At 39.5% G+C, this 12802-nt stretch overlaps 2 protein-coding genes across 4 annotated transcripts in view; one reads left to right on the forward strand and one right to left on the reverse strand.

The window, feature by feature from the left end:
* otog (otogelin) overlaps positions 1–5366 on the reverse strand; it is a 249461-nt gene extending 244095 nt beyond the window's left edge. The window contains exons 1-2 of the mRNA XM_048545992.2: positions 5259–5366; positions 4453–4627 (exon numbers count right to left, since the gene is read on the reverse strand). The gene's annotated coding sequence lies outside the window, so the exon portion shown is untranslated. The remainder of the gene's footprint in view (positions 1–4452; positions 4628–5258) is intronic.
* The window catches only part of ush1c (Usher syndrome 1C), a 211973-nt gene continuing 204071 nt past the window's right edge, over positions 4901–12802 (forward strand). For all 3 annotated transcript variants that reach the window (XM_059652022.1, XM_059652023.1, XM_059652024.1), the window contains exon 1: positions 4901–5019. In XM_059652022.1, the coding sequence (XP_059508005.1) occupies positions 4984–5019 (36 nt within the window). In that variant the 5' untranslated portion in view covers positions 4901–4983. The remainder of the gene's footprint in view (positions 5020–12802) is intronic.

The following is a 12802-nucleotide window of genomic DNA, read 5'->3' on the forward strand; positions in this document are numbered from 1 at the left end:
CAATTAAAAGAATCTAAACAAGTTAAAATTTCAAACTGTCACTCTAACAATAAGCATAATAACATTAACTGCTTTCATACCCAGTTTTTGCCAGAATGACAGGGTTAAAATTATCCACGATATTTTGCTGGAAGCCCTGGGAGTATTTTAGTGAATTTTCTGATACATATTGTTTATTACAAGTCTGTAGCAAAATGCAGTCTATTGCATATCTCTATCACAAAGATTTCACGTAACTATTTCTTCAGATGGTTGCTTTATGAACTTTGTTTCCACTAGGTGGTGATGTGCAGTACATTATTTGTGGTTAGGATATTGGCATATAAAATTTATATGGTTTTACGGTCAAATGTAATAATACATTTTTCCACTCATACAAAAATGAAATTATGTAGAAAAAGTAAATAATTTTATACTTAATTATTTTCATCAAAACAATTTAAATTTGAGTGCAGAAATGGCTTCTATATTTTATACAGAACTAGTTCTTCGGCAATAATTCCATTGAGCAGAAAGAAAACTTCACAAAAAATGACAGGAAAACAAAAAAGTAAAATGTAAAGCTGCATTAATTCTTTAAAATACTTTGAGACAGTTCCCAAGTCATGGTAATAGACCCAGTTATGGGACTTTTCGGTGGTACTTTTTTTTCATTCATTCACAAGGTGTGAGCATTGCTGGCTAGGCCAGCAATTATTGCTTAGCCCTAGGTTAATTCTACAGTTGCTTTTGCAGACTTGGGTATCAGGAGGTCAGGAAATTTACCTTTACACGCAGATGTTTAGTAAAGTTTTACCACCATGACGGAAGGGATGAAGCTTGGCTGTTTAGTGCAATAACAAAAAGAGGTATAAAATACTGTGCTCTTATGTAGTAACTGGTATCTGGGAGGGGGCGCAAACAGAAAATCATAACATAAATCAGTGTGTGGGTGTACCAGAGAGTGAAAACAGGACAGTTTCAGAAAGAAATCTTCAATACTGCCAAAAACTGAGTTTAGGGAATTCACATTTTGACTATGATGTTAAAGTAATCGTCAGTTCGGTTTGCACAATGTTTCAGTTGCTCCAAGAAGATCCCAGCCAAACAAAAACACTAAATGAATGTGCAGGAGTTTGCCAGAAGGAAACAGGTTGCAGTTGTGCCAGACTGAGCAAGAAGCTTTAGAATGGAGATCGTAGTAAACCTTTGATGGGACTTGACTTTTGTAAAAATATTGCTGCGCTAAAAAGAATAGTGAGTGTCATTACTTTTCTGGTGTTTGTAATGAAACTTTCCAACCTTTTCATCTCATTTAATGTAGTTCATATTTTTACCTGTCTAATAAATGTTTAACTCTTTGTGATAAAAATGCACTTGCAGACTCTTCTGAATGTAACTGAACTCTGCAGTTTAGAGAAAGGGTAGTGTCTATCAAACCAGGTTTCAATGTGAGATCTGACTAGTCCGGTACTAATATCAGCTGCTACAAAACACTCCATTCAACAGGTTCACGACTGATCTGATTTGACCTTAACTTTGCCTTCCTGTCTACCCATGACATCTTTTCACTTTCTTGTTAATTGATACCATAAGATATTGTCACAAAATTAGGCCATTCAGCCCATTGAGTCTTCTCCACCATTCAATCATGGCTGCTAGGTTTCCCAATTCCATTCCATTGTCTTCTCACCATAACACTTGACCCCCTTACAAATCAAGAACATATCTATCTCTGCCTTAAGTACATGCAATGACATGGCTTCCACAGCAATGTGTTCCATAGACTAACCACCGTTTGGCTGAAGAAATTCCTCCTCATCTCAGTTCTAAAGGGTCATCTCTTTACTGAGGCTGTGCCATTGGGTTCTAGTCTCTCCGACTGGTGAAAGCATCTTCACCATTTCCACTCCACCCAGGCCGCTCAGTATTCTGTAAGGAAGCTATCCAACTCAATTTTACATATACTTAATAACCCTGCTGTCTAGGCAAAACAAAATCTCCATCTCCATCTCCATCTGAGTGACAAAAATAAATGTGGAGCTAGCAAGAATCAGAAGACCTTGAGAGTTGGGGGATAAACAGGTCAGCATAACATCAAGGGCCGAAGGGCCTATACTGCGCTGTAATGTTCTATGTTCTAAATGGAGATAATTTTATTTTTAAATTCTGTCCGCTAATTCTAAATGCTCCCATGATGGTAATTGTGCCTTGAGTATCCCCAAGCACTTTATACATTTCAATTAGATTGCTTCTCACTCTTCTAAACTCAGGAGATACATGTCCAACTTTTCCTCTTTACCTTTCTTCTACCCTCACCCCAAAACCACCTGAGCTCTCCATCATCCAAGGAATCAGATGGGCATACTTTCTCTGAATTTCTTCTAATGAAATTATGTCTTTTCTTAAATAAAGAGTCCAAATCTACATAGTATTTCAGATGAGATCTCACCAATGGTCTGTACAACTAGAAAAATGTTCCTACTTTTATATTCCATTACCGTTCGACAAATAACAACATTGCCTGTCAGGATGATAGGGACAGATGACTTTTAAGAAATATTTAGATGTGTGTGACATAAAGGTTATTATGGATATGCGTCCAGTGCTGGAAAATGGGAGTATAGCAGTTAGGAAGTTGTTTTTGACTGTTTCAGACTCAATTAGTGGAAGGGCCTTTTTTTCTGTGCTGTAGGCCTCTATGACTCTGTTATGTATGTCTTCCTAATCACATGCTGTACTTGCATATAACTTTGTGATGTATGTACCGAGATACCCAGATCCCTCTGCATGATCAGTTCTGTGTTTAAATCTCCCCAGTTAATTAATGTGCTGCTTCATTATTCTTGTTGCCAAACTTGACAAATTCACATTTTTCTGCATTGCACTCCATCTACCAAAGTTTTTCTCACTCTCATTACCTATTTGTATACATTTTTAGACTCCTTATGTTCTCTTTACAACGTACTTTCCCACCTATCTTATCTCTCGGCAAGTTTAGCTGCCACGTATTCAGTCCAGTTATCCAAGGCATTGATCAAGATTGCAAATACTTGAGGCCTCAGCACTGATTTCCAAGGCACTCCATTTTTTACACAAGGTTGTGGAGCGCACACAAACTGATCGAAACTTCAGGATTTAGAAATCTGTCATATTATTTGGAAATGCTGAAGTTGTGACTTGTCACTCACTGTTCTGCCACAAGCTGATGTGTGGACACTAACCCACGTGCAAAGCTAGCAATTAACAAACCAAGTGGATGTGGTGAGAATTTCCCAATCCAAAAATAGATCTGGCCCTGAAGAGATAATGGGAACTGCAGATGCTGGAGAATTCCAAGATAATAAAATGTGAGGCTGGATGAACACAGCAGGCCAAGCAGCATCTCAGGAGCACAAAAGCTGACGTTTCGGGCCTAGACCCTTCATCAGAGAAGGGTCTAGGCCCGAAACGTCAGCTTTTGTGCTCCTGAGATCCTGCTTGGCCTGCTGTGTTCATCCAGCCTCACATTTTATTATCCTGGCCCTGAAGAAGCATTTTTGTATTTGTGGAGTGATACAAAATGTCTCTCTTATGATTAACTTAAGTTGTTTAAAACCAAGCTTTGTGAATAATTCTTTAAAAATATTTTTGTGATGTTTCAGTATGTAGCTTCACCCCATGCATACATGCTAGTCTTTAATTTGCTTTTGTCAATTTTTAAAACAGTGACTTTATGGAAGCGCTTTTCATTGATTTAGAGAATTCTTTGGCTGTTCATACAGCTTGATGACATCTCGATGCAGCTGCATAGAAGGATTCCCCAGAAAACAAGAATCAAGTACAGGGTGAGAGAGAAAAAAAGCCAGGGAGATCATTGCACCTCCAGTGCATCTATGCTTCAGCACTGTGCAAAATTCAGACCATTGTAAAACACTGCATTTATGCTAATTCTCATTTGCAGTAGGTATTATACATTTTGATAAACCAAAGCTAAATCTTGGTGAACTTCAAAAAGACAAAGCTGCGCCACTACAGGGTGCAGTATAAATTTGTGATTCTATTTGATGCCAAGTTTCTGATCTTAAATATAATGATTTCAGGAGGTACCAAAACAGAAATCAAGCCTTCTCCCCACAGGAAGAGTAAGAAAATCAAATAAATAAAACGCTCACATTGCTTGCCTGCATCTATTAATTAATGGTCATGTGCAGCCCCATGGATTGAAATCTCTTAGGTCAGTGGTAATGTCCCTATCTCTGGACTTGAAGGTTTAGGTTCAAGTCCCAGCTGCCAATGAGGTGTGCTATATAAGATTTGAAGTAGTTGATGAAAAATTTGGGGAGCAGGTGTTGTAGAGGTAATGTCAGTAGCTGAACAATTCAGAGCTCCACGCTAAACCTGTGCGGACTATGTTCAAATCCCAGCACGCAAAATACTGGAAATTGTATCGCTATATCTCGGCCAAAGGACGTAAATGCAAGTTCCACCTACCGACATGCGTCGTAACATTTGCCGGAAGCACGCTCGGGGTCTTCCTAGCTCTGGGCCAGAAAATTTAGGTTCAAATCTCTGAATTGGTGGAGGTGTGTCATAACGTCTCTAAACAAAGTGATTAAACAAATGTTCTTTCTTTTAAAGCAAGTCCACGGTGTTTTGCTCAAGGAACCTTGAAATAAACACAGAAAAAAACTATTAAGACACCTTAAAACATAAGCTCGGTATTATATACATGAGATTTATTTGGATTGTGTTTGCCTGCGCAAGATGGGTCTTTAAAAAATAACTGAACAAACCGCTTTATAAATGAACGCGATCATTTTAACAACTTAAAGTAAAGCAATGCGGTAACAGCAGAAGCATACATGCGAACGGTGATACTTCACAGAGACACAAATCATGTTTAAAGTTTGTTTTCTTATCTCGCCCTGTCTGCTGTCATTAACTGCAAGCTCTCCACACCCAAAGGGTTGAGAGGAAAAGGGGCCGGTCATTCCTGGTTCCCATCGCATCCAGCCTGCCAGAATGGAGAAAAAGGTGGCCAGAGAATTCAGACGTAAGGTAGGGAGCGAGGGAAGTTGCAAAATTTAAAAACTACGCAGCTTTTCACTTATCTTGAACGTATTTCTGTTAGCGTTAGGACGTTGTTGCTGTGCTCAAAGAAGAGTTCGTAAGCTTAGGTTATGAGAGACTATGGACCCAGCTGTATCAATAACAAGTGGGGGAAGGGCATTTGTTAGTTTCCCGAAAAAATGTCTATTTCCATTCAGCTCTGTTTTCGTAGTGTTCAAACGGTGTACCTGGAGTAAAACGCCTTTAAATGTTGATATTTGTGATAAAGTTTCCGCAATGTTTCCCCTGTTCTGAGCAATCGCTCTGCCCAGGAAACGATCTCACTCAACCCTGGGAGTCGAGCGCCGTCAGAGGAGCAGGGGAACACATACTTCCATAAGCTCTTGGCAGTAGATTGAACACAGTGAACCCATTGAAATGCGATATCGTAATGAAAACTATTTACAACTGCGCGAAGAAATCCAGTATTTTGCATCTAGACACATGTTAAGGCGCCTGGACTCTAACGTATATTGGGAACGTTGTACCTTAACAAAGGCATTGCCTTCCAGACTCTATATAACAAAATCGATACAATAAAATGAAGAGTATTACTGATGTCGCAATCAAACTTAATAGTAAATTAGTTTTTATTTCTCTTCATGCTATTTCCAAAGAAGCTAACAATCTTCATTGAACCCCGTATAATGCGGCGATCATACAGTTCTCAATAAATAGAGGTTTTTTTTTCCTGGCAGAATCCATATTTCCAACCAAGTGGGTTTAGGTCAGTTCAGTTCCTGCAATAAAGTCAATTGAATGAGTGTTTTTAAAAATATAGTTTTCAATGTTGCTTTAATATTTGAGTGATTATGGATGCCTCGTCTATAATTACCTAAGCGTTATGGAGCACAAGGCATATCTCAGCATTGATGCCGCTGCAGGCTCTGTAATAAATGAGGACTTCCCAGCCAAGACAGTAAGGTCTGGGCATTCCAATAGATTCCAGTAGCACGTCCTGATTGAGGGAAGACCAAATAGATTTCCCACTCTTTATTGTTGCAAGTGTGTGTGTGTCGAGGTAGCGGAGTTAGAAACAATGTTTTGTAACACCATAAAGGCAGTACACTCATGTAATAGCACTAAACTATTTAATGTCCTTGGCATTTTGTTCTAACCCTTTGACTGTGAACAGGAAGAAAGTATGGCAAAAATATATAAAAAGCAACAACTGCCTTCATCTGCCTCCACCCTTTTCTCCAGAATTTCCTACCCAAATATCTGCATCTCCCAATCTTGCTTTACTCCTTAAGGAGTTTTCTAATTCTTTGACCAAGCATAACTGCCTTTTTTCCCCTCTTTTTCAGCTTTTTAAAAAAATTTGCTTCCACGAAGTACCTTGGGATGTTTATTATGTTGAAGAAACCAAAGATGTTGCAAATTATATTGCAGCAAGTTTTAAAATTTACGTGGGTTCCATTCCTGCCATCACCTTCTCAGCTCCTTGCTAACTTAACCATTCATTAAGTACCAACTAAATAGTGACTGATTGAAAAACCTGTCTGTTATAGAAAAGGTATGACATTGGTATCAAATTTGCTTTCACTTGACATTGACATTTGTGCACTTCATGTGATGTATCACCCTGTGAGTATTCACTCTATTGAGGTTCATTGTCCAACTCCTATGCTTCAAACATAGATCAGCAAATTCTGTACAGTGATTGCACAGCAATTTTTTTTCTAATCTTTATAGTTTGATATCTTACCATGTGGTTCATTTTACTAACACAGATTGTTAGTTCTTCGTGGTCATCTTTCTCGCAGTTCAGTGGTGAACATTGTGGTTTAATTGCTGACCATGAAATAAGAGCTGCTAACTTTGTCATTCTGCAACTCACTTTTGCATAACCTTTGAATATCGCCCTGAAATAGCAATATCATGGAATAGGATTTAAAAATTATGAAGCTGCCATGTAATCACTCAGAATACAGTGAAGTGTGCAAACTGTGATAAACATTGGAGCATAGAACAATACAGCACAGTACAGGCTCTTCAGTCCACGATGTTGTGCCAACCTGTTATCCTCCTCTAAGATCAAACTACCCTGCATGCCCTTTATTTTACTATCATCCATGTGTCTATCCAAGAGTCGCTTAAATGTCCCAAATGTATCTGGCTCCACTACTACCGCCAGCAGCACATTCTTCGCACCCAGCACTCTGTGTAAAGAACCCACCTCTGACATCTCCCCTATACGTTCCTCAAATCTCCTTAAAATTACGCCCCCTCGTAATATTCATTTCCACCCTGGGAAAAAGTCTCTGGCTATCCACTCTATCTATGCCTCTCATCATCCTGTACACCTCTATCAAGTCACCTCTCATCCTTCTTCACTCCAATGAGAAAAGCCCAAGCTCCCTCAACCTTTCATCATAAGACCTAGCCTCCAGTTCAGGTAGCATACTGGTAAATCTCCTCTGCACTGTCTCTAAAGCTTCCACATCCATCCTACGATGAGGTGACCAGAACTGAACACAACATTCCAAGTTTGGTCTAACCAGAGTTTTATAGAGCTGCAGCATAACCTGACGGCTCTTAAACTCAATTCCCCTGCCAAGAAACGCCAACACATCATATACCTTCTTTATAACCCTTTCAACTTGGGTGGCAAATTTGAGGGATCTATGGACATGGACCCCAAGATCCCTCTGTTCCTCTCCATTATCAAGAATCCTGCCATTAACCCTGTATTCTGCATTCAAATTTGACCTTCCAAACCGAATCACTTCACACTTTTCCAGTTTGAATTCCGTCTGCCATTTCTTTGCCCAGCTCTACATCCTTTCAATGTCCCATTGCAACCTACATTATGCACAACTCCACCAACCTTCGTGTCATCAGGAAACTTACTAACCCACCCTTCCACTTCCTCATCATTCATAATCAAACTCTGATTTTCCAAATAATCATAAATACTATCTCTCAGAATCCTCTCCAATAATTTGCCCACCACAGAAGTAAGACTGTCTGGTGTGTAATTCCCAGGATTATTCCTATTCTCTTTCTTGAACATTTGCCACCCTCCAAATCATTGGTACTACTCCAGTGGACAGTGAGGACACAAAGATCATCACCAAAGGCGTAGTAATCTCTTCCCTTGCATTTCGTAGGAACCTTTGGTATATTCTGTCTGGCCCAGGGGTCTTATCTATCCTCATGTTTTTTTTAAATTTCTAGCATGTTCTCCTTCCTAACATCAACCTATTTCATCATAGCAGCCTGTTTCATGCTGTCCTCACAAACATCGAGGTCCCTCTCACTGGTGAATACTGAAACAAAGTATTCATTAATGACCTCCCCAACCTCCTCTGACTCCACACAGAAATTCCCTCCACTGTCCTTGATTGGCCCTACCCCAACTCTGGCTATCCTCTTATTCCTCAAGAAGGAGTCAGAGGAGGTTGGAGAGGCCCTTAATGAATAATTTGCTTGAATACTTTGCTGGAATAGGTTGATGTTAAGAAGGAGTACATGCTAGAAATGAAAATGCCTCCATGGGTAGGATTAAGGAAGACCCCAAGACACCTTGGGGTCTTCCTTAATTCTACACATGGAGTCTTTTTCAAACCCTCTTCTAAGTCCATTCTTCAGACTTCCTGAAACTACCTGGCTACCTCTAGAGCCCTATCCAATCCTTGCTTCCTCAACCTTAAGTAAGCTTCCTTCTTCTTCTTGACTAGATGTTCCACATGTCTTGTCATCAAAGGTTCCTTCACCTTACCATCACTTCCTTGCCTCAGTGGGACAAGCCTATCCAGAATTGTAGCAAGTGCTCCCTAAACAACCTCCACATTTCTGTTGTGCATTTCCCTGAAACCATCTGTTCCCAATTTATGCTCTGCAGTTCTTGCCTAATAGCATAATAATTCCCCCTCCGCTAATTAAGTACTTACCCATATTGTCTGTTCCTGTCCCTCTCGATGACTATACTAAAGGACTATAGTAAAAAAATTAGAGATTTTAACCTTAAAAATAGCAGACCATAACAAACTGAGTCCAGAGGATGATCCTTGGATAATCTCTAGATAAAGAAGCTTCACATGAATTCTTTGTTGATTTCACTAGCGTCTACCTTATATTAATAGCTCTTGGTTCCAGTGTTTCAAAATCCGTGCCTAATTGCAGTGATGCTTCACTACATATGATATTGATGCCTGTAAGTGCCCAAAGGGAGTAACTGTTCTATGAAGAAATGATGAAAGGAATGTGCGTGCCAGCAAAAACAGAAAGGTATGGCTGGAGGTTACTTGGGAAGTAAACAGTGAGAACATAGACATGAACTCCTGGATTCAGTGACTAAGATGGTCTAATGACCTAATCGGGGCATGAAAAGTGAGTACAGTGACACATTCAAAATGTAACCTGATTTCTGTGTTATATCTGTGTGCAACATGCTGCTGCTTCGCTTATCATGTTTTGGTGCTGACATTGTTGTGAATCTTGCTGATCATCTTGGTCCTCACCAGAACATGAACAAAATATGGCATAAATGGCAGCTATACTGATTTGAGAGATTTCAGCTTCGAAGTGAAGATTAAGTGGGCAGGCTTGGAAAAACTAGTCAAAGTCAGCAAACTAGTGGAATAACTTCATAAATTAATGGAAGTTTGTTGAAATAGATCAAAAAGCTATCCCACACGTCGGGAAGTAAGAGTTTTGTAAGCTATTTTTGAGTGTTATTTCTTCAGCTGCCTTAATTCTCACTGCATCAGAATCATAGAATCCATACAGTGCAGAAACAGGCCATTTAGCCCATCTAGTCTGCACCAGCCCTCTGAAGAGCATCCCGTAGTTTATCCCATGGCTATTCCACCTAACCTACACATCCCTGGACACTATGGGCAATTTAGCATAGCAGGTCCACCTAACCCGCACATCTTTGGACTGTGGGAGGAAACCAGAACTCCCGGAGAAAACCCATGCAGACACAGGGAGAACGTGCAAACTCCACACGTATGGTTGCCCGAGGCTTGAATCAAGCCTGATCCCTGGAGCTGTGAGGCAGTCCTACTAACCGCTGAGCCACCATGTCACACCTTTCACAACTGCGTTTGAGGAAAAGAAGTAGCCATGATAAAATCATAAACTTAACACAGTAAAAATTGCTCCTAAATAGTAGTAAACATCTTTCCTGAGGGGGTTGCTCACCCACCGCTTAATGTGCTGACGAAATTGATGGGTCAGAACCAATTCATCCACAACCTGTCAATTTCCATATGTTGAATCCCACCAAACTCCTAAATTCTCAATTGCTAGTTCAAGTTCCATCCAGTAATTTTATTTTTTTATTTAATTTGTATGTTTACCAAATTCTGGGAATGAGATTGTAGAATTCCAATTGTTTCCTGACTCTCTGTATTGATTTACTTTTATTGCGGACATCTGCCCCCTTCTTATGCAAATTAAATGCACAATAAATTTGTCCATTATGGCAAAAGATCATTGACCTAAAGCATAAACTCTGTTCACAGATGTGACACAAATTACAAATAAAAATTGCAAACTTCTCTCTCCTGTCCAGTTACTCCCATCGCTACTATACTCTTCCAATACCAAAGCAAAATGAATATCTTTGTCCTTAGGAACACTCAAAATTTCCAACAGAAAGCATTAGACCTATTCTGATCTCTTCGTGCTTGTTTCAAATCAGACATGATGTTCCAGGAATTGTATACAGCCTAGGGAAAGGTCATTTGGCCCTTTAGGTCTATGCCAGCTGAATTAAACTATCTGCCCATTCTAATCTCACTTTCCAGCATCTGGTACATAGACTTACTGGTTACAGCACTTCAGGTGTTGTTCCAAATTTCCTTTTAAATGAGTTGAGTTTTTCTGACACACCATCCTCTGAGTGAAAAGGTTTCTCCCCCAAGTTTCTTCTCAGCCTTCCAGCAATCGTGTAAAATCTGTAATTGAATTCTCTACCAGGGAAACAGGCCATCCCCCTCCACTCTATCTAAAGGCATTATTTTATGTACCCTCAGTTTAGTCACCACCTCCTCTGTTCTCAGGGAAACACATTTATCCAATCTTTCCTCTTGGCTGCAATTTTCAAGCCCTGTAAATTCTCGTAAATTTCTGCTCTGCCTCTTGAGAGCAGTTACATCTTCCGTGTAATGTGGTGGCCTGAACAGGACACAGAACTCCATTTGGGGCCCAACCATGTACGGTTTCAGTATTACATCCCAGCTTTTGTATTTGATGCCAAGTCCAATGAAGGAAAGTCTCCTATGTGCCTTCTTTATTTCCTTATTTATCTGTCCTAAAACCTTTGGAAGTTGGTGGGGGATGTCCGCTCCAAAGATCTCTCACTTCATTTAATTTTCTCAATATCCTCCTGTTAATGAGGTATTCCCTCACTTTGTTTCCACCCGTCTACTCTCTCCTTAATGCATAACATTCCATTAACCACTTTTCCGCTCCCTCAGCCAAATTGATACCATCCTGCAATCAACAGCTGTGTCTTTACTATCAAAGTTAGTCATTTTTTGTGTCATCTGTAAATTTCCCAATTACACTTTAAGCTTAAATCATTAATAAATACCACAATGAACAAGGCACCCAACACAGGCCCCTGTGGAACACCTCTGGAACACCTCTGGAAACCACTTGCCATTCACCTCCATTGACCCTTTATTTCCAGTTACTGAGCCAATTTTGGAAATAATTTGCCACATTAGCACAAAATAATTTGCAATGTATCAAATGGGCTGTAATTCTTTGATTGTTAGCCACGTTTGACCTTGTTAAATGTCTTGCTAAAATCCGTGTCACTAACGTCTCCTGCACTACTTTGATTAATCCTCCTTGTTACTTCTTCAAATAATTCAATTAACTTAGTAAGACACCACATTCCCTTAACAAAACCTTGCTGATGATACGCAGTTCAGCCATGCCTTTCTAAGTAATACTTAATCTAACCTCTGAATATTGACTGAATTATCAAAGGCTTAAGATTAAAATTCTTCAGGTTCTGGTGATTCATCCACTTTTGAGGAAGCCAATTCCTCCAATATTTCTTTTCTTATTATGCTTATTTTGTTGAATATTTCATATTTTTCTTCTTTAATGAGAATGCCTGCATGTTTCCCTTCCTTAGTGAAGACAGAAGCAAAGTTCTCAATAAGAAACCTGCATCATTCTGCATCCAATGTACATTTTACCATGTGTATTTTTAATAATCCTGGCCCTTCCCTTATTTATCCTTCTGTGCTTAAAGCACTGTTAAAACATCCTTAAATGTCTTCCTCTAGAACAGAGGAGGTGGCAACTAAATTGAGGTGCTCAAAATAATGAGCAGGGATAGAGTGGTAACATCCTCGTTTAAAGATGTTTTCCCTTTTCTTTGCCGAAGTCCCTTTTCACTTTATCCCTATACATTCTATACTCCTCTAAGATTCCTGAAATGTTACTTTTTTGAGATTACCATTCTCTATTTCTTTGTTTTACCCTGAGCTATTTGCTTCTGGATAGCCAGGGGATCCTAGATTTGGCAGTACGCCTGTTTATTTTTGTGCCTCTCAATAATGTGCCATTGATTTTCCTTCAAGAAATTATGTCCAGCCAAATTTTGCTAAATCATTCCTCAGTTTTGTAATATTTGCCTTCCCCAGTTTAGAAGTTGTGGTCATGTCCAAGCTTTGCCATTTTTCATAATGATGCTAAATCAAATTGTATTTTAAACACTAACTCCAAAATTGTCACCCAATGCTACTTCATGCGCCTACCC

Source organism: Stegostoma tigrinum, chromosome 17 (assembly GCF_030684315.1).
Source record: "Stegostoma tigrinum isolate sSteTig4 chromosome 17, sSteTig4.hap1, whole genome shotgun sequence".
Classification (NCBI taxonomy): Eukaryota; Metazoa; Chordata; class Chondrichthyes; order Orectolobiformes; family Stegostomatidae; genus Stegostoma; species Stegostoma tigrinum.